The 21048-nt window shown below is 48.0% G+C and overlaps 1 protein-coding gene across 1 annotated transcript in view; it reads right to left on the bottom strand.

Annotated features, from left to right (window-relative positions):
• LOC123757359 (microtubule-associated protein futsch) overlaps positions 1-21048 on the bottom strand; it is a 212998-nt gene that overhangs the window by 104433 nt on the left and 87517 nt on the right. The window contains exon 4 of the mRNA XM_045740927.2: positions 5620-7481. Within this exon, the coding sequence (XP_045596883.2) occupies positions 5620-7481 (1862 nt within the window). The remainder of the gene's footprint in view (positions 1-5619; positions 7482-21048) is intronic.

Here is a 21048-nt window from a genome sequence, read left to right as displayed (position 1 = left end):
CTCTCTGGAGGGGGACAAGTTCTGGCCGTGGTCCCCGGTAGGCAAGAACTCCATGCACATTGACTGATGCCAGAAAGTTATACTTATCCATATCAGCCTGAATAGCTACGGGGAGCTAATGGGGCTCCCCTTAGAAAATGCATGAGAAAGCTTACAAAATAGAGCTGAAGTGACATCCACCCCGAACACAAACTGCAGCGGCTCTGCCAATGCTGCATGATAAGAAGCAACAGTATTAGGCATGAGATGCCGCTAAAAGAAAAAGTCACGAGAGAAAGGTCAAAACCCAGTCTGAAACTGATGAAATCTGACAAAGAGAAAGAAAATGGTGGAAAAACCGCCAAGAAACTTCACATTGTTACTGAGATGAAGGCCGTAGGCGGGACACTGTCAAAGTAGCCACCTGATCACCATTCAAATGGCGATACACACGAGTTGCAAATACCAGATGCGTTTTGCGGAGCAGTAAGGCGAATCAGCGAGGTACCTCACCGGCCAGACCTGCTGAAAGAGGCGGAACCACAGAAAAACGCCCAGGTTCGGACACCGAGGAAGCAGTGCCTGAAACCAAGGCTGGGCCAGCCACCATGGGGCCAGGAAAAGAACACTTCCCCAATAGGATTCCAGTGGTGCCAGAACCCAGAGCAACAGCTAGACCGGAGGGAAGAGGTACAGGAACCCCCACCTCAAACAGTGCTGCTGAAAAGCATCCATCATGAAGGCCTTGCAGTCAGGGAATGGCACCACGTACAATGGGAGACACCGAGACCATGCGAAGCAAAGAAGTCCACCTCTGAGCAGCCATATGTCCAGCAAAGCTAAAGGAAGGAAGCAGTGTTGACCGTCCACTCCGTTGAAAGAGAAATGAAGCACGACAGGCCATTTGCCAGGACATTGGACGCTCCCTGAATATGAACAGTGCAGAGCTAAATCCTGAGAACTCAGCAGAAGAGTCACCCAAAGTGACCAGCTCCAAAAAGCCACAGACTGAAACGACCCCCCCCCCCCCATCCTGGTTGAGACAATGAACCACAGGGAAGCAGTCCGAAAGAAGCTAGATCACCAAGCCCCGGGGAAGCTGAATCCTCCGCAGTGCCAGCCACATCACTGCAAACTCCCGCACCGTGCTGCGAGCCCAAAGCAGAGACAGCCTTAAATGCCCCTGGCTGGACTGGTGAGCACTGATCACAAAGTCCCAGCTGACAGACGATGCTTCCGTGAACACATTGAGCGAGGGAAGAGGAGGGCGCCATGGCACCGAACCCTGAAAATCCCAAAGAGAAAGCCGGCGATGCAGCAGCTGACCTAGGGACATCGCGGGCCGAACCCAGGGATTGCAAGCGCGGCAAAAGAGGCCACCCCGAAGATATCAGAACAGCCTCTAAAGTCAAACCCTGTCCAGTGGATAAACCAGAAGAGGCTTCCGCACAGTGACTTGAGCAACCATCAAGTGACTCAGGTCCCCCCCTCAAAAACAGCAGATGGCGGTACTGCAACCAGAGCAAGGCCACGGGAGGGAGGGAGACAGGGACACTATCTTAACATTTTCGCTCGGGCATGACGCAGCATTGCGTCATCCGTTTACTGTCGGTAATGCCGGGGAAGACGCAGCATTGCGTCATCCACTTTAAAAATTCGCCAAAAATTAAGTTTTTATCCGATTTTTTGGGGACTGGTTTTAAAATGCGCGCCGATGTCTTCCCATTTTCTTTGTTGCGCCTAGTGGCCCGCAGACGGCGCGGCACACGCCGTAGGCCCATTGTTTTCACTCCACTGTTGTGACCGGTGTCGCCTCCCCCCGCGTCTCAAACATGTAAACATTTCGGCTATTTTCCGTGGCTATATTTCTTACTGCGGCTTTAGAAACTATCTACGCTTACTCCACGATGGATAGTGATCATGAACAAGGCCCTTCCAGGAAGAAAATTGCGAAAGAAAGGCGTGAAAAGCAGAAGCTGAGTAGTGTACAGGAGAAGTACAAGCATGTGAGACTAACTCCCTCTAGTTTCAGGCTGTATTTGACGATTTGTCTGGGTCATCTAGTGATGAAACTGATGTCGGTATTGATACTGATGCAAGTAGTGAACATTTAGAAACAGAGACGGCCGATGAGGATTTTGATAGTGATGAAAGTGAGGAAAGTGAAGAGTCTGAGGTCGAGACTGCCACTCGTGCACGGCGCGGTACTGGAGCTTGTGCTAGAGCCTGACGTACCACACGTGCCACACGTACCCCAGCACCAACAGATTCTGATGATGGATGGTGTAGTGACAATACTGCACCCTTTGTGGACAATTTTACAGGTACACCAGGCTTGACTGTTCCTGTACCTACCACTGTTCTTGGTTTCATTCAACTCTTTCTGACTCAAAAATTGCTGAAATATATTGCCTATGAAACAAATTTATATGCTTCCCAAAATAAGGCAGGTACTGGGCAAAGGACAAAGCACAGATGGCAACCAGTGACAGTGAAATAAATTGCTAGATATTTGGGACTGACGATCTTGATGGGTATCAAGATCGTTCCCATTGCCAAGACTTAGAATGTATTGGCAAACAGGCAGATTCTGGCACATACCTTGTTTCAACACCTTCATGACAGGTAAGCGATTTGAAATGATTGCTAAATATTTCCATGTTTATAACAATAAGTCCATACCACCAGGCCAAGGAGTTGACAAACTTATCAAAGTTCGCTCACTCATGCAATATCTCCTGAATAGATTCAAGAGAATATACATTCCCAATAAAAATTTGAGTTTGGATGAAGGGACAATGCCATGGCATGGCCGTCTATCTTTCAAGACCTATAATCCCAATAAACCAGATAAATACGGAATAAAGCTCTACATGCTAGCTGAAGCCACCAGTGGCTACATTTATGATTTTGAAATCTATTCAGGAGTTGGGAAAACGACGATTGACACAGTTATGGCCTTGATTGAACCACTGAAGGATAAAGGTTACCATTTATATATGGACAACTATTACAATTCGGTCAGATTGAGTGAGGCACTGCTTCAAGTAGGGGGTATACACCTGTGGTACCCTCAGACTGCAGCGTGGTGCACCTAAATCCCTTCAGATGCAAGCAAAGGGTAAAGTGCCAGTAGATAAAACTTTATTCAAACGCAAGGACAATACTTTCATAATTTTGTGGAAAGATAAACGAATTGTTTCACTCATAACAAATTGCCACAATGCAGAAACACAACAGGTTCAACGCAGAAAACGAGTACGGAATCGTGATGGAACAACCTCAGTGCAGCAGGTAACTGTCAACAAGCCGAATGCAATCTGTGATTACAATACAAACATGAAAGGTGTTGATCACTTTGACCAAATGATCAAATATTATCACTTCACAAGGAAAACACACAAATGGACGAAGAAAATGCCCTTTTATTTTGTGCAAATGGCTATCTACAATGCTTTTGTGATGTACAACTACTACACAACAGATAGAAGGAAACTGACATTACTCCATTTCCATGAACAAGTCATCGCTGCACTATTGTTCTATAAGTCTAGTAACTGGCCTGAGGAAGATGATGACATCCCACATGCTGCTGATGTCAATGCCACTGGAGCCAATGTTGCAACACCAGGACCATCAACACCCAGACCTCCAACAGCAGGACCTTCAGGTGTGAGGCGCCCACTATTCACTTCACCTGTACCTGCAGACTTACCTTCATCATCTGAGTCAGAAGACGAGGCCGTGATTATCACTAGTGGTGCTTCTGCTGCAACAAGACCTCGTATTGTGGATAATCCAGACCGCCTCAAAAGAAACTTGTCCCATACCCAAGTAAAGATACAGAAGCGTCTGAGGTGTCGTGTGTGCAAATTGTCGGGTAAAAGGAAGGACACACACTATAAGTGCAAGACGTGTGATGTGGCATTGTGTCCTGCACCATGCTACAGCAGATACCATCGAAAGAAAAAATTCTGGGCCGATAAGCAGTAATGCTTGCCCACCATCCACTCCACCTATACAAAACATGGGTTGACCCTGCAAGAAACGTTTTCCAGGAGCAGGTGGAGTGGATAAAACAAATGTTCAACCCATGTCATGTTCAACACACAACACTGAGGTGGTAAGTACAAATTTTTTTATTATTTTTTATTTATTTATTTTGTTCATACGTTCCCGTATTGTACAGGCAATGTTGTTCTTCAATTGGCCCTTATATGCACATATCCATCTAAAGAATTCTATTAGGAACATTTTCATACCTAAATGAGCGCTGTAACACGAAAATTGAGATTACCACCAGGAAATAATACTAAACATTTGTGGGCGGGAATTGGGAGTGTAGCTGGAAGGCGTCTGAGCGCTCACTCACGGCTAATGCGTGGCCCGTCTTCAACTCGTCGGCGGTTGGAGCGTGACCAGGTTTTTTATTTTATATGCTAATGTTCCTCTAGAGAATTCTATTGTGAACCCATTGAGACCAAAATGAAAGACCTAGGACGAAAATTGAGGTGACCAGAGTGAAAATAGTGAAAACATTTTATCGCGTTTGCGCGCTCCTGGGTAACTCGTTCGCACTTTCTCTGTTTGCTGCGGGTAATTAGCCGGGCTTTTGGAGTTTATATGCATTTAGTGCTGTAGAGAATTCTATTGCGAACACAATGATACCAAATTTAATCTCGTAGAACGAGAATTGAGGTGACAAAGTTGAAGAGAGTATACACTTTTCGGAATTAACGCGCGCTCCCGTGACACGCTGGGACCCAAATCGTATAGTTGAGGGGTGGCGCACGGGGTGCGCGAAAGTGTTAAGGTTACGTCCAGGTGATTCCAGGGCTTAGCTACCCCGCGACCTGGTCGTTGACCAGGCCTTCTGTCCGAGAATCCAACACAAGGCCCCAGACCTGGGATGGAACCAACTATGACTTCCGCCAGTTCACCAGGAACCTGAACCCGGCAAGCTGGGAAAGAGCCAGATCCCTGGCTAGCAGACAAGCAGACCAGCTGGGAGACCACACCAACCAGTTGTCATGGTAGGCCAAGACTTGAAGACTTAGCAGATGGAGACGGCCAGAGGAAGAAAATGCAGAATAGAATGTATAAACATCAGAGGTCAGCGGTTGTTCAACACCCTCCCAGCGAGCATAAGAAATACTGCTGGAACAACCGTGGACATCTTCAAGAGGAAACTAGATTGTTTCCTCCAAGGAGTGCCGGACCAACCGGGCTGTGATGAATATGTGGGCCTGCGGGCCGCTCCAAGCAACAGCCTACTGGACCAAACTCTCACAAGTCAAGCCTGTCCTCGGGCCGGGCTTGGGTAGTAGAAGAACTCCTAGAACCCCATCAACCAGGTATGAACCAGGCCACCACGACACGAGTGAAGCGAGGAAAAAATCCAAGGTGTCAGATTCAAAATGAACGGGAGACAATGAAAGTGGTGAGCCTGTCACCCCACCACAAAACGTAACCGATCCCTGAACTCCGAATGGATAGGGACGCCTGGGGAGAAATCTCAGTGAGAGCTTTTGAGAGCCACCAACGGGGTACCCCCAGAAAACAGCCCTATGTATATGGGTGACTTTTCAAATGTAGTTTGCAAGGGATTAAGAACAATAAGGTTAAATTTTGTGACCTTACCTTCCAATATATGGTGTTTCCACTTCCCATTCATTTCCTCTCTCCTGGCAAGTCATATTCATCTTGGATTCTTGTATCTGTTGATTGTCAAAATCAAGAAGTGGAGTCCAGAAAGAAGAGTTAAGTGAAGTGTGCCCAAACATTCTACGATTTGGTGGACCCATTAAAACTTGAATTTGCTTTTGCATGTGTTTCGACGGATCTTCAAAATCGTTGTTTAAACTCTGTGATGGTTTAGGTGGAGAGGGGTTACTGCCAGCTTCAAATTCCTTCTGCCTTTTACCGCTCTGCAGACCTTCCATTAAAGCACTTTCAGCCGAATCATCAATATTACCCATGGTTGACTTGTCAAACATATCCTCTACATCTTCTCCTACTTCCTCTAAGCCTAATCTTACACTATCTTCAATATTTTCATCTGATGAAAATGACTCATTTGAATTTTTTGGTTTCAAAGGGGAATTATTAACAATTTTATCTGTTGCTGTTTCATGCACCTTTTTCACTGTCCTTGTGTTGTGAGCTTCAAGCTGGGTAAAGTCACGTTTCTGGGCTGGAGACTCATCCTGGTGATTTCTTAAGCCAGCCAATAAACCTGCTTCTTCATCTAAAGCTGTATTAATATAACTTCGGTAGCAAGCTGGGCTTTTACTTTGATGGTGAACTGGGCTTTTACTTGGGTAGTGAGCTGAGCTTTTACTTGGGTGGTGAGCTGGGCTTTTACTTTGGTATCGGGCTGGACTTTTACTTCGATCATGAGCTGGGCTTTTACTTCGGGAGCGGGCTGGACTTTTACTTCGATGATGAGCTGGGCTTTTACTTCGGAATCGGAATGGACTTTTACTATGGCAGCGGGCTGGACTTTTACTTTGGTTGTGGGCTGGACTTTTACTTCGGTAGCGGGCAGGACTTTTACTTCGGTAGCGAGATGGACTTTTACTTCGGTAGCGGGCTGGACTTTTACTTCGGTAGCAGGCTGGACTTTTACTTCGGTAGCGAGCTGGAATTTTACTCCGGTAGCGGGCTGGACTTTTGCCTCGATAGCGCGCTGGGCTATTTCTTTGATAGCGAGCTATGTTTTTTGCTTTGACAGGGCCTTTACTTCGGCAGCGAGCTGGACTTTTCCCTCGATAGTGAGCTGGGCTTTTGCTTTGATAGCGAGCTGGGCTTTTGCTTTGATAGCGAGCTGGGTTTTTACTTTGATACCGAGCTGGGTTTTTACTCTGATAGCGAGCTGGGCTTCTGCTTCGAAAACAAGCTGGGCTTTTGCTTCGATAGCGAGCTGAGCTTTTGCTTTGATGGCGAACTGGGCTTTTACTTCGATACTGAGCTGGCCTTTTCCTTCGATACCGAGCTGGACTTTGACCACTCTTGTGAATTTTCTCCATTCTATATATTTTGATTGGGAAGCTATCTATGCTACTACTTCTACTTCGAAGATTTTTTAAGCTGTGACTTCTACTTCGAGGTGTATCTGTACTCTCACTTCTACTTCGAGACGTATCTGTACTATCACATCTACTTATGCTATGACTTCTACTTCGAGGTCTATCAATGCTATGGCTTCTACTGTGAGATCGATCTAGGTTGTGGCCTCTATGCTTTTCTTTTACTTGGATAGAGTTTCTGTTTCGAAAACTTGGGCTACGACTTCTACTTCGACACAATGAATCACTTTTGTGATGCTGAGTGGAGCTAATACTCTTATTTCTGTGATGAGGAAGGCAATAACCTTCAGTTTGATGATACGGGGGACTACGGCTTCTACTTCGAGTTGGACAGTTATGGACTATCTTTTGACGTACATTTGGGCTCCTACTGCGACTAGGGCTTCGCTGATATCGCCCACGATGCTCTTGTATCTGATGAGAAGAATATCATACATAAGTGCTGTAGGTATAAAGATAGTGATACTTCAAGAAAGAAAACAAAGGGAACTCTTGAGCAGCACTTTCCCCACATGACAATATTGGAAAAGGTGTTTTAAGTTAAAGGATAAACATTTAAATGTTTCCTGAGATAAAATGGAACAAGAAAATCATCTGGAGTAATGTGGAGGATTTGAACCCTTGACCTAGGAACTTCCAAGCTGCACACATTTCCTCTGGACCAGGCTATGGTATAAGTTATACAACCTGGGATTTCACTAAATCCATAAGATGTCTAGATGCCCCTACTGAACCATGTCCAGGTTTTACATATAATTAGTGATGGGATGATACTAAAATTTCTAATGATTCTGATACCGATGCTGATTCTTTTAAAAAATATAGATGGATACTTATTTTTCTGAAAATTGTAGTATTTTAACTTGGAAAAATTAATGATTTACATTATGAGCATGGGAAATGAATTAATAATAGATTGATTTAAGAATAGAGAACAATTGGTAAATCCAGTTTAATCTTCTGGGTGAATGATGACAAAACCACATATCAGATTTCTCCTTCTGGGAGAAACCTGAAAATTTTCCATTATACAGTGCATCCTCACTCTAACGAACCCCCGCTCTATCGAATTCCTGGATGATTCGAACAAATTGAATTTGGTACTAAATGTTCAGTGGAACATACAAATGTTTGATTAAGCGAGGATTGTTCGGCCAAGCGATCACCGAGACCGAGCTGTCATAGTTGATGACAGCCACTGTCATCAACTATGATTCAGCAAAGTGTAAACAGTTGTACAGTATTATATTTTGCTTACCCATCGTTTCCAGTGAGAAATGGTTGAAGGATGATAAAATGGTGTCAGGGGAGGCAGGTTGCATCATTGGTGAGGGTTGGAGTCTGGGGTCAAGGCGTGTCAGTAGTTGGGGGTTTAGTGTCAGGAGGCAGGTGGTGGAAGTTATACTCATTGGGAGTTGTCAGAGAAGACCTGCTGGTGTCAGTGATGGAAGTTGTTAGGGAAAGCAGGTGGTGTCAGGGGAGGCAAGTGGTGTCAGGGGAGGCAGGTGGTGTCAGGAGAGGCAGGTAGTGGCAGGTGGTGGCAGGTGGTGTCAGGTGGTGTCAGGGGAGGGAGGTGGTGGAAGTTATTCTCATTGGGAGTTGTCAGAGAAGACCTGGTGGTGTCAGTGGTGGAAGTTGTCAGGTGGAGACAGGTGGTGTCAGGGGAGGCAAGTGATATCAGGTGTTGTAAGGGGAGGCAGGTGTTGTCAGGAGAGGCAGGTGGTGTCAGGTGTTGTCAGGGGAGGCAGGTGGGGTCAGGGGAGGCAGGTGTTGCCAGGGGAGGCAGGTGGGGTCAGGGGAGGTAGGTGTTGCCAGGGGAGGCAGGTGGGGTCAGGAGAGGCAGGTGGGGTCAGGGGAGGCAGATGTTGTCAGGGGAGGCAGGTGTTGTCAGGGGAGGCAGGTGTTGTCAGGGGAGGCAGGTGTTGTCAGGGGAGGCAGGTGGGGTCAGGGGAGGCAGGTGTTGTCAGGGGAGGCAGGTGGGGTCAGGGGAGGCAGGTGTTGTCAGGGGAGGCAGGTGTTGTCAGGGGAGGAAGGTGGGGTCAGGGGAGGCAGGTGTTGTCAGGGGAGGCAGGTGGGGTCAGGGGAGGCAGGTGGGGTCAGGGAAGGCAGGTGGTGTCAGGGGAGGCAGGTGGGGTCAGGGGAGGCAGTTGGGGTCAGGGGAGGCAGGTGTTGTCAGGGGAGGCAGGTGGGGTCAGGGGAGGCAGGTGGGGTCAGGGGAGGCAGGTGTTGTCAGGGGAGGCAGGTGGGGTCAGGGGAGGCAGGTGGTGTCAGGGGAGGCAGGTGTTGTCAGGGGAGGCAGGTGTTGTCAGGGGAGGCAGGTGTTGTCAGGGGAGGCAGGTGGGGTCAGGGGAGGCAGTTGGGGTCAGGGGAGGCAGGTGTTGTCAGGGGAGGCAGGTGTTGCCAGGGGAGGCAGGTGTTGTCAGGGGAGGCAGGTGGTGTCAGGGGAGGCAGGTGGGGTCAGGGGAGGCAGGTGGGGTCAAGGGAGGCAGGTGGGGTCAAGGGAGGCAGGTGGGGGTCAGGGGAGGCAGGTGGGGTCAGATGGGGTCAGGGGAGGCAGATGGGGTCAGGGGAGGCAGGTGGGGTCAAGGGAGGCAGGTGGGGTCAGGGGAGGCAGGTGGGGTCAGGGGAGGCAGGTGTTGTCAGGGGAGGCAGTATGTGTCGACGAAACACATGCAGACTTTGTTATGCAAGCCCCTTGGGAATCTCCGCCAGCAGACTTTAAGATTATGGTTCTTGAAGGAAAAAAGAACCAGACAAATCCTCATCTGCTATGTAATATTGTACAGATGCAAACAGAAGCAAACTTGGCTTCTGACAACTTCACTTACTTCACAGATGGATCAGTAGACCAGCAGGGACAAGAAACCGGAGCTGCAGTTAAAGCAGGAAACTCTGTAAATAGTTGGAGACTCTCAAATGGGTGTTTGACTTTACAAACAGAGATGCTAGCTATTCAAAAGGCTTTGGAACATGTTCTTGCTGAACACCGACAATATGTTATCATACATACAGATTCGAGAACTGCCACTGAAACCTTGCAACAAGAACACATATGTGATAACATCCATCTGATCACAAATGTCATATCATTAATGCAAACACTCAAATGACAAGGCCGACAGGTACTTATCAACTGGGTGCCAAGTCATGTGGGAATAATAGGAATGACATTGCAGACGAAGCTGCAAAACTTGCAACTAAGAGAAGAAATGTAAACATTTACATACCACAGAGTCTATCACAGAATAAGAACGTAATTAGAAACAAAGCAATGCAAAAGATGTACAGTGACCACAACACAGCAGTTGCAACATCAGGATCTGTGTGTTGGTACAAGAATTCAACCAACTACGAACCACTTAGTTTTATGAAAGGGAGCAGTAGAACAACAGAAGTACACTTACATCGCATCAGGCTTGGATACCCATGTGCATGGGAAATATTCTTACAGGTTCCAGAAGATGAGAGGAAATGTCAGCACTGTGGAGAAATGCCCAACAGACCACTGGAACATTGCCTAACACAGTGCACAGTTACAAACCCATTAAGATTTCAACTTAGATTCAACAGATCAGAAGTTGTTGTTAAACACATGGGACAAAATCTTACTGAAGCGACCATACGAGTCATAAATACTCATACTCCGCCCAAGTAAAACAGAAACAAGCAACACTTAGTGGGCCGGCCAGAGGCTTAGGGCTTGTGCAGGAATATCCCTGAAAAAAAAAGTGAGGCAGGTGGGGTCAGGTGTTATCAGGGGAGGCAGATGGTGGACGCTGTTGTTAGTGGAGGCAGGTGGTGTCAATGGTGGACGTTGTTAGTGGAGGCAGGTGGGGTCAGTGGTGAGCTCTGGTTATCAGTTTTCAGCTAGTTGGCAACATGTGGCTGGTGCCTCCATGCTCCACCTCAATAGTTCACTCACTGTCTGCTTTTCTCCAAATTAGCTGAGAAAATGTTACCATTTCAGTTGTTTGTAACACATCGCTCTATCATATTCCATAGTCAAAATGAAGAATTCATAATAAATGGGTGTGTCAGTGGTGAGGGGGTGTATTGGGGGGAGGGGAAGGCATCAGGGAGGGAGGGCGTGAGTGGAGACGTGTCCACCCGGTCTGGCCTCTCTGCTGGCTCCGCACCACGTGCTGGCCTCAATACTATACTCACATGATGCTTTTCACAAAATTTGGAGAGAAAATTTTACCATTTCAGCGACTTGTAACAGATCGCTCTATCATATTCCTTAGTCAAAATGAAGAATTCATAATAAATGGGTGTGTCAGTGGTGAGGGGGATGTATTAGAGGGGTTAGGAAGTCAGCTAGCCTCTATGGGAGTGTTGAATGAGATGCCTCCAAGTCTGGCCTGAGTTACCAACTGCCTCAATACACCCCATACTAAACTCGATAATATTTTACCATTTCAGTTGTTTGTAACACTGCTTTATTATATTATGTAGTCAAAATGAAGAATTCATAATAAATGGTGGTGTCAGTGGTGGGGGGGGGGGTGTCAGAGAAGTCTGGTGCTAGAGGATGGTGTCAGTAATGGGAAGTGGGGTCAAAGAAGTCTGGTGGTAGGGGATGGTGTCTTCGGTGGGGGGATGGTGTCAGAGAAGTCTGGTGGTGTCAGTGGTGGGGGGAAGGTGTCAAGAGAAGTTTGGTGGTGGGGGGATGGTGTCAGTACTCACCTAGTTGTACTCACCTAGTTGTGTTTGCGGGGGTTGAGCTCTGGCTCTTTGGTCCCGCCTCTCAACTGTCAATCAACTGGTGTACAGATTCCTGAGCCTATTGGGCTCTATCATATCTACATTTGAAACTGTGTATGGAGTCTGCCTCCACCACAACACTACTTAATGCATTACATTTGTTAACTACCCTGACACTGAAAAAATTCTTTCTAACGTCCCTGGTGGCTCATCTGGGTACTAAGTTTCCACCTGTGTCCCCTTGTTCGTGTTCCACCCGCACTAAAGAGTTTGTCTTTGTCCACCCTGTCAATTCCCCTGAGAATTTTGTAGGTGGTTATCATGTCTTCCCTTACTCTTATGTTTTCCAGGGTTGTGAGGTTCAGCTCCCTTAGCCTTTCCTCGTAACTCATTCCTCTCAGTTCCGGGACCAGTCTGGTGGCATACCTCTGAATCTTCTCTAACTTTGTCTTGAGTTTAACTAGGTATGGACTCCAGGCTGGAGCTGCATACTCCAGGATTGGTCTTACATAAGTGGTATACAGGGTCCTGAATGATTCCTTACTCAAGTTTTTAAAGGCAGTTCTTATATTGGCCAGTCTAGCATATGCCGCTGATGATATCCTTTTCATGTGGGCCTCTGGGGACAGATTTCGTGTGATATCGACCCCCCAGATCTTTCTCTCTATTTGACTCTTGTAGGATTTCACCTCCCAGATGGTACCTTGTGTTCAGCGTTCTGCTCCCTTCGCCTAATTTCATTACTTTACACTTTCCTGAGTTGAACTTTAGCAGCCATTCCTCCAGTTTGTCCAGGTCGTCCTGTAGTCTCTGTCTATCTTCATCCGTTTTGATTCTTCTCATAATTTTTGCGTCATCAGCAAACAAACGGCCTACCCTTTGGAAGGTCATTTACATATACTAAAAAACAGGATGGGTCCGAGAACAGAGCCCTGTGGAACCCCGCTGGTGACATCTCGCCACTCTGATGCCTTCCCCCTCACCGTTACTCGCTGTTTCCTATTGCTTAGATACTCCCTTATCCACTGGAGCACCTTACCTTTTACTCCTGCCTGCTGCTCCAACTTTTGTAACAGCCTTTTGTGAGGTACTGTGTCAAAGGCTTTCTGGCAGTCCAAGAAAATGCAGTCTGCCCACCCTTCTCTTTCCTGCCTAATTTGTGTTGCTTGGTCATAGAATTCTATTAGGCCTGTGAGGCACAATTTACCATCTCTGAACCCAGGCTGGTGGTGTGTTACAAAGCTGTTTCCCTCCAGATGCTCTACGAGCCTTTTCCTCACAATCTTCTCCATCACCTTGCATGGTATACAAGTTAGGGAAACTGGCCTGATGTTCAGTGACTCTTGCCTGTCACCCTTTTTGTGAATTGGGACTACATTAGCTGTCTTCCAGCTTTCTGGAAGGTCCCCCAGTTTCCAGTGACCTGTTATACTCCAAAGAGAGTGGCACACTTAATGCTTCTGCACCTTCTTTTAGAATCCACTGTGAGATTTTGTCAGGCTCAACAGCTTTTGACACATTCGGCGCCAACAGATTCCTTTTGACCTCATCACTGGTGAGGTAAATTTCCTCCAAGATTGTTTGGTTTGCCTCCTCATTTAGTGCAGGGACCTCTCCTTGTTCTATTGTGAAGACCTCCTGGAATCTCTAGTGGAGTTCTTCACACACACCTCTTTGTCATTCTCTGTGTATCTGTTCTCCCCTTTTCTCAGTTTCATCACTCGTTCCTTCACTGCTGTTTTCCTCCTGATGTGGCTGTGGAGCAGTTTTGGTTGGGTCTTAGCTTTACTCGCAATGTCATTTTCGTACTGCCTCTCTGCTTCTCTCCTCACTCTGATGTACTCATTTCTGGCCCTCTGGTATCTCTCCCTGCTCTCTGGTGTTCTGTTGTTCCTGTAGTTTCGCCATGTTCTTTTACTCAATTGCTTTGCTGCCGCACATTCCTTGTTGAACCACAGATTCTTCTGTTGCTTTTCATTTTTCACTTTTTGGACTGGGATAAACCTGTCTGCAGCCTCCTGACACTTCTGAGTGACATAATCCATCATATCCTGTACAGTCTTTTCTCGAGTTCTGTTTCCCATGGTATTCCCATTAGGAAGTTCCTCATCTCGTCATATTTTCCTCTTCGGTAATTTAGTCTTTTTCCTTCCAATCCCATCCTTGGATAGGTTATCCCTACTTCTACCAGATACTCAAATATCAATACACTGTGGTCACTCATTCCTATGGGGGCTTCATATTTGACTTTCCTTATTTCTGAGTCATTTAAGGTGAAAATCAGGTCGAGTCTAGTTGGTTCGTGGTTTCCTCTCATTCTTGTGGGCCCCTTGACATGTTGGCTCAGAAAGTTCCTTGTACTCACTTCCAAAAGTTTAGATCTCCATGTGTCTTCACCTCCATGTGGGTCCCCATTCTCCCAATCTATCTTTCCATGGTTGAAATCACCCATGATTAGGAGTCTGGATCCATTCCTGCAAGCAACTGAAGCTGCTCTCTCTATTATGTTAATGGTAGCCATGTTGTTTCTGTCAAACTCTTGTCTGGGTCTTCTGTTATTTAATGGAGGGTTGTAAATGACTGCCACTATTATCTTAGGTCCACCCATTGTCATAGTTCCTGTTATGTAATCTCTGAATCCGTCGTAGCCCGGAATTTCCATCTCTTCAAAGCTCCAGTCCTTCGTTATCAGCAGAACCACTCCTCCTCCTCTCCCATCTCTCTCTTTCCTTACTATATAAAAGTCCTTTGGAAACACAGCATTTGTTATGACTCCTGACAATTTTGTTTCTGTGAGTCCTATTACATCTGGGTTTTCTTCCTGCACCCTTTCTGCCAGTTCACTTGCTTTGTTGGTAATCTCATCAATGTTTGAGTACATTACCTTGAAGCTCACTTTCCTATGTCCATTTTCACCCACCCTCCCCACTAGTGCAGGAAGCTGTTCCATGGGCATTGCTGCTTGGGTAGGCTCATCCTCCTGTGGGAAAGTTACCAGGGGTTCTGAGGGAGGTGGGGGTGGGGGGGAAGGAGGGGCAGGGGGAGGATGGCTTAGAACTGGGGTGGGGGATGGAGGACTTAGTTCGTGTCTGGGCCGGCTTGGGGCAGGAGGAAGACCAGGGGGTGGGAGGGAAGGGGGTACTCGGGGTAGGGAGGGAGGGTGGAATTGGGTGGAATGGTGGAACTACCCACCTATAGGGTGGTGAGTTGGGATGTTGCAGTCCCCTCTGGGGTTCCTGAGGAGCTGGGTTGGGGTTCCACACTCCCCACTGGGATTGATGGGTTGGGGGTTGAGGTTCCCTGGCTCCCTTCCCTTTGCCTGCACCTTTTCCTTGCATCTGCTACCTGTATTATCTCTGTCCTGGTCATGTCCCTCTGAAGGAATACCTGTCTGAAATTCGTTACATATTTCAGTTTGCTCTTTTTTGCTAGTATGTCCTCTTTGATGCACTCGTTTTTGAGCACTACCTTGATCAACCAGTCTTTGTCTTTGTTGTACTGGCCAATCCGGAAAAATTTTTCTATTTCTGTTTCAGTCCCTTCCAGACCTATCTCCTTTAGTATCCCTGCCACTGCAGCTTTGTCCTTAGACCTCCATTCTTCTCTTGTGGATCCCTCTTGTTCCTTAACACTTATCACTATTACAGCTCTTTTTCCTTTCCAGTAACTGGCTCGTGCATCTTGCTGCCTCCTGTGAGGCTACTGCTTTCATTACAACTTCCTTGACTGTGGCCATTGCTCCTGGGCTCTTCAGCATTTCAGCAAAGGTGGCACCCATTGTAGGGGTCCCTACCATTGCTGCATCTCCTGGTACCTGGGGGTTGGTCCCCTGTGCCACAGTCTGAGGAGATCCTGTTTTTAGGTTTGTTATCTCCTCTTGCGCTACCTTTAGTTCATTCTGCAGTTTATTGAAATGATTGAAATGATTGAGTTTATTGAAATTTATTGAAATGTTTATTGGAATGAAATGGCTTCGCCCTATATAGTTCGCTAAAGTGAGGACACACTGTACATGTGGCAGGGGCTTTGAAGTAAAAGACCCTGCAAGCTATATTTGTGTACTATACCGGAGGGAAGGAGGGTGCCAGGGAACCTCCGGGGCTCACCCAGATAATGGCATTACAATACATTCAACGCTGGTTTTCTGTGGGGAGCCCCTCCAGCTTCCAGGAGCTACCTGGCCAAAGACAGGTAAAAGAAGGACTACCTGGGAGGCGGCTGCCTCTCGCTCCTCAACTTGAAGGCAAGACTACTGGCTGCATTCTGCGACCCAAAGCCACACACGAACGATTGGGACCAAGAATATCTACCAAATAATGGGCGGCCAGAACCCTGTTCGACCTCCAAAACCCTCGTGTCCTAATGTCAGCCCAAGACATGTCGCCGAACATGGCAGCCAGAACAGCAAACTTATGAACGTCATGGGCTCGACCACAGGCTGGCTAGACTGCATACGACCTGGGAGTCCCGAGCCTTGGAACAGGGAATGTGGGAAACCAGATCAACCCAAAGAGCGTCCTCGGCCACAGAAGTCGAGGCGCGCAAATAAGGGTGAAGAGCCGCAACCGGACAACACATGATGCACCCCTGGCCTGACCAGTCAAGAATCAATGACCCAAGGGTCCCTCTGGAAAGCCACCAGCTCATTCTATGTCAGAAAAGAAGGAGACAGCTGCAACTGAATAAACCAACCACCAGGACCGAAAAAGCAGAAACCCCTGCGCCGGAGGAGAGTGAAGCTCACCAACCCGACCCCCAAGAGGCCAATGCCAACAGAAACAGCTCCTAGGAAAAAGAATCTTGAACCGAAGGGGCCATCACAAACCGAGGAGAAGAAAGAAAAGAGAGCTCCCATCAAAGAACCAGGACAGAGGTGAAACATGGCATGAGAAAGCATACAAATGGGGCGGAAATGACATCCACCCCCGAACACAAGCCGAAGCGGCTCCACCAGCACCACACGAAAATAGGCGACAGTATTCAGCATCAAATGAAGGTCCTGAAAAAGCCAAGAAAGAAACAACCCAATCAGGAATAGAAGACAACCTATGAGGAGAAAGAAAATGGTGAAAAGAATGCCAGAAAACTTCATACTGTCACTAAGGTGAAGCTCGCAAGTGGGACACCATCAACAAAGTCACCTGATCACCATACAAGTGGTGAAACACCCATGTCAAAAAGCCAGACATGAAGAGTGGAGGAGTAGACCAAAGCAGCCAAGACCCGGACCAGTCCGATCTGCTGAAAGAGGCAGATTCTTGAGGTTATCTAGAGATGATTTCGGGGTTTAGCGTCCCCGCGGCCTGGTCCTCGACCAGGCCTCCTTTTTGTTACACACCCCCAGGAAGCAGCCCATAGCAGCTGTCTAACTCCCAGGTACAGGTACAGGTCCCAGGTAGTTACTGCTAGGTAACAGGGTCATTAGGGCAAAAGATTTTTTTTTGTCCATTTGTCTCCGCCTCCACCAGGAATCGAACCCAGAATCTAAGGACTATGAATCCTGAGCGCTGTCCACTCAGCTGTCAGGTGCCCAGAGCCGTGGAAAAATTTTCAGGTTTGGACACTGAGCAAGTAATGCTTGAAACCAAAGCTGGGGCCAGCCACCAAGGTGCCAGAAGGACTACTGTCTCGTGGTAAGCCTCCAAACGAGCTAGAACCCTTGGCAACAGCTGGACTGGGGGAACAGGTACAGGTAATCCCACCTCGACCAGTCCTGTCAAAAGGGTTCAACTTCGACTCCGATGACGACTGTGGGGAAGGGCGCCACATATAATGTGAGAACCCGAGAACATTCCGCCACGAAGAGGTCCACCGCCAGGAGCCCATACATCCAGCAGAGCCAACCAAAGGGGTCAGCGTCAACCATCCATTCCGAATTCAGGGGAATGAACCGAGACAGGCCATCAATCAGGACGTTGGACACTCCTTGAAGCGACCAGCCCCAAAGAGTCAAGTACTGAAGAGAACCCCCATGGTGCAGACAATGAACCACCAGAAAGCAGTCTAAATGGAGCTGGATTGGGAATCCCTGAGCAACCCAAACCCTCCGAAGCGACAACCAAACCGCAGCAAACTCCTGCACCGTGCTGTGAGCCCGACAGAAGGACAGAGCCCACTGCCCCTGGCCGGCCTGGTGAGCACTGGTCACAAAGCCCTAGCCGAGAGATGAGGCATCCGTGAACACATCGAGCGAGGGCTCTGGTAGGCACCAAGGCACTGAACCCCGAAAACCCGAAGGGGAAGCCAGTGAGGCAGCAACCGACTCAAGGCCCCGGAGGCCGAGCCTAGCGATTGCTAGAAAGGTGAAAAGGACGTCCCCGAAGGAACAAAAATAGATGCCGACCCTGTGGGTAAACCAGCATGGCAAAGGTCAGACATCTGCACAACTAATTGAGCAACTGTCGAGTGACCCGGGAACCCCTCCGAAGGGAGAGACAAGGAAGTGGTCCGAGAGTTCTACATGAGACTCAGCCAGGCCTGAACCAGGAACTGAACCAGATGGACCAGCTCACCAGCAACCCGAACCCGGTGAACGGGGAAGAACCACCCCTCTGGCGAGCAGACACACAGACTGGCTGGGAGCCCACACCCACCAGTCGTTGAGGTTGGCCAAGACCTGAAGACCGAACAGATGTAGATGGGCCACCACAAACTGGGTAAGAAGCGGAAAATGAGAGGTGCCAGAAGCCAGCCATAGGAAAGGCAATGAAGACGAGAAGAATGCTGCCCCACAACAAAACCTAACCAGTCCCTGAACCCTAGATAAAGCGGGATGAGCCAACACACATCCCGGAGCCAGAGACACCATCCAACAACCCATCCCCAAAAGAAGCCAGATCAGGGACAGAGTCCATCCAGTATGAACCAAAGAACTGCAGTCCCGATGCGGGACTGGAACAAGATGAGATGGAACAAGTTCGCCTGCACCGAACACCTCAGAGGAGGAGGAACCACCCAGCGCCACCACTGACCAGAGGACATGACCCGAACCGCCCACTAATCGTGGGATCAAGAACAGGCAAACAGAGCCAGCCTCCCTTCCCCCCAGTGCCCAGTCAACAGGGCGACCTGCGAAGGGACCGACGCCCCCTATCTTCTTGATGTGATTTCGGGGCTTAGTGTCCCGCAGCCCGGTCCTCGACCAGGCCTCCTTTTTGTTACACCCTCCTCCCCCGGCAAGCAGCCTGTAGCAGCTGTCTAACTCCCAGGTACCTATTTACTGCTAGATAACAGGGGCATCAGGGTGAAAGAAACATTTTGCCCATTTGTCTCCACCTCCACCGGGGATCGAACCCGGAACCTCAGGACTACGAATCCTAAGCGCTGTTCACCCAGCTGTCAGGCACCTTCCGAGGAAAAAAAAAATTATAAGAACAAAAAATAAAAATAAAAAAGCCGACTGGCGAGCAGAACGAGCAGACGAAGACGGGTCAGGAGGAGGCACCTGCACAAAAGCTGCATCAAAGAAGTGCAGCCTGCAAGCCAAGAAGACCCATGAACCCTAGAAGAGGCAATCCTGGGGAGCATAGGAAGGAATCAAGGGAATCTCAAACCTGAAAAAGGGGAAACCCGAGAGGAGGAAAACCTTCGGAACGAAATCGAAGAACCCCAAGAAACCTGGGGGGAGCCCTAACCACCACATCTGCTGGTGGAAATGCACCACAGAAGGAAGGGCAAGATACAAGGCCCACACAAAACTACCTGATACCGACCGAAAACAGAGGGCCAAACTAGTGGGAGCAAGCAGAGCATACAGGGCAAAAACACTGGGGGCCAAACCCAGTGCCCAGAACCCAAACAGAAAAGACAGGCTGAAAAAACAACACCCAATTGTTCCCATTGGAACAGACAAGGTAGAACTCCCCAAAAGAAGGAACAAAACAGAGAAATGGCAATGGGGGCATAAAAAAAAACTCCAGCTAGAGGCAAAAAAACACCCCAACACATGAGTGCACACTCCCAGGCACATGTAAACAAACAAACTGCAGTGCCCGCAAAAAAGAAAATGGCCACCAAAACAAAAAGAGACGCGGCTGACACAAGGATGCCGAAGTCACGCCAACAAATGTGGGCGGACCAAGCAGATTTTGAAACATTCCCGCAACGAATAGGGCAGCCCCTGAAGCTGCCCAAGTCTCGTCCCTAACTAAACCCCGCCCTGACTGAAACCATCAGAAGTCAGGGAGCTGGCAGCAGGGAGGGTGGAGGGGAGGAAATACCTTCATTTTTCTCCATGAACAGAATTTTCAACTTTGAGACAAGCTGCTAAATTCATTTTCTGAGCGATTCTCACCATTTTTACATATTATGTGCAAAGTTCTTAGTTCTAAGGTTTCTTCAATTGCATTTAGTCAAAACCTATAACTTTGGGTGTTTTGAAAGTTTTGCATCAAAATTTTGCACACACTGTAAGTTGAAGGCCAAAGTGACTATTTTTTTTTTACTCCAAACTCAATTTTACTACTCTACTCTCAAACAATTTTAAATTGAGGAAAATGAATGTTATATGTCATTCTGAGCCCATAATGAATAAAATAAAAATGGTTGACTTATTAAATTTGTCAGCTTAATTTGAAATTGTGAATTTTTCAATTTTTAAAAATAATTTTCTGTGGGGAGCCTCTACGGCTCCCAGGAGCTTATCGGGCTAATGTATGTTATATTAGACCGGGACATTAGCTATGGAGTTCAAACCTACCAGGGACTAGCGCCAGAACCTGGCCCTTTCAGAAAGGTTTCAGGGAGCAATGGCCCTGGAAACCCCCCCCCTCCCTTGTGTTTGGGGGGTTGTCTTATCTGCCATCGACCGGGGTTAGGCATCCAGAAAGGTAGGCTTAACAAAACCCCACATGGTAAGAACCTAAAACAAAAAAACAAACAGAGAGGTAGAAACTCCCTACAATCCCAAGGAAACAAGCAAACATCACACTTTACTACGCGCCAATTGTCCGCACAGGCCTTCCCGCCCCGAGAGGGGAAGGGGGGTCCTCGGACCTCACCATGCAGGCTGCCTAGCACCAGTTCATAAGCTAATGTCAACTGGGACAGACGTTTCTCTGGCCTCAGTTTCTAGGCAGTGTTTGCCTTTGTGGCGTTCACTACCATGTGGCTTGTGTTGTGTGGTGGCCAGGTGTTCCTCATCAGTACCAGAGATGCATGCGCTTAGGAGCTTCCTTCCCTAAGCGCCCTGTGAGTACTGCCCCTGCGTGACAAGGTTATCTTCCCTGGGGCGTTCGGGAACCATTCCCATAGAGGTTCTTGCTGCTCAGCTTTTGCC

This window comes from Procambarus clarkii, chromosome 22, assembly GCF_040958095.1.
Source record: "Procambarus clarkii isolate CNS0578487 chromosome 22, FALCON_Pclarkii_2.0, whole genome shotgun sequence".
NCBI classification, from domain to species: Eukaryota; Metazoa; Arthropoda; class Malacostraca; order Decapoda; family Cambaridae; genus Procambarus; species Procambarus clarkii.
The sequence above is the reverse complement of the archived record's forward strand: the minus strand, read 5'-3'. Positions and strand labels throughout refer to the sequence as shown.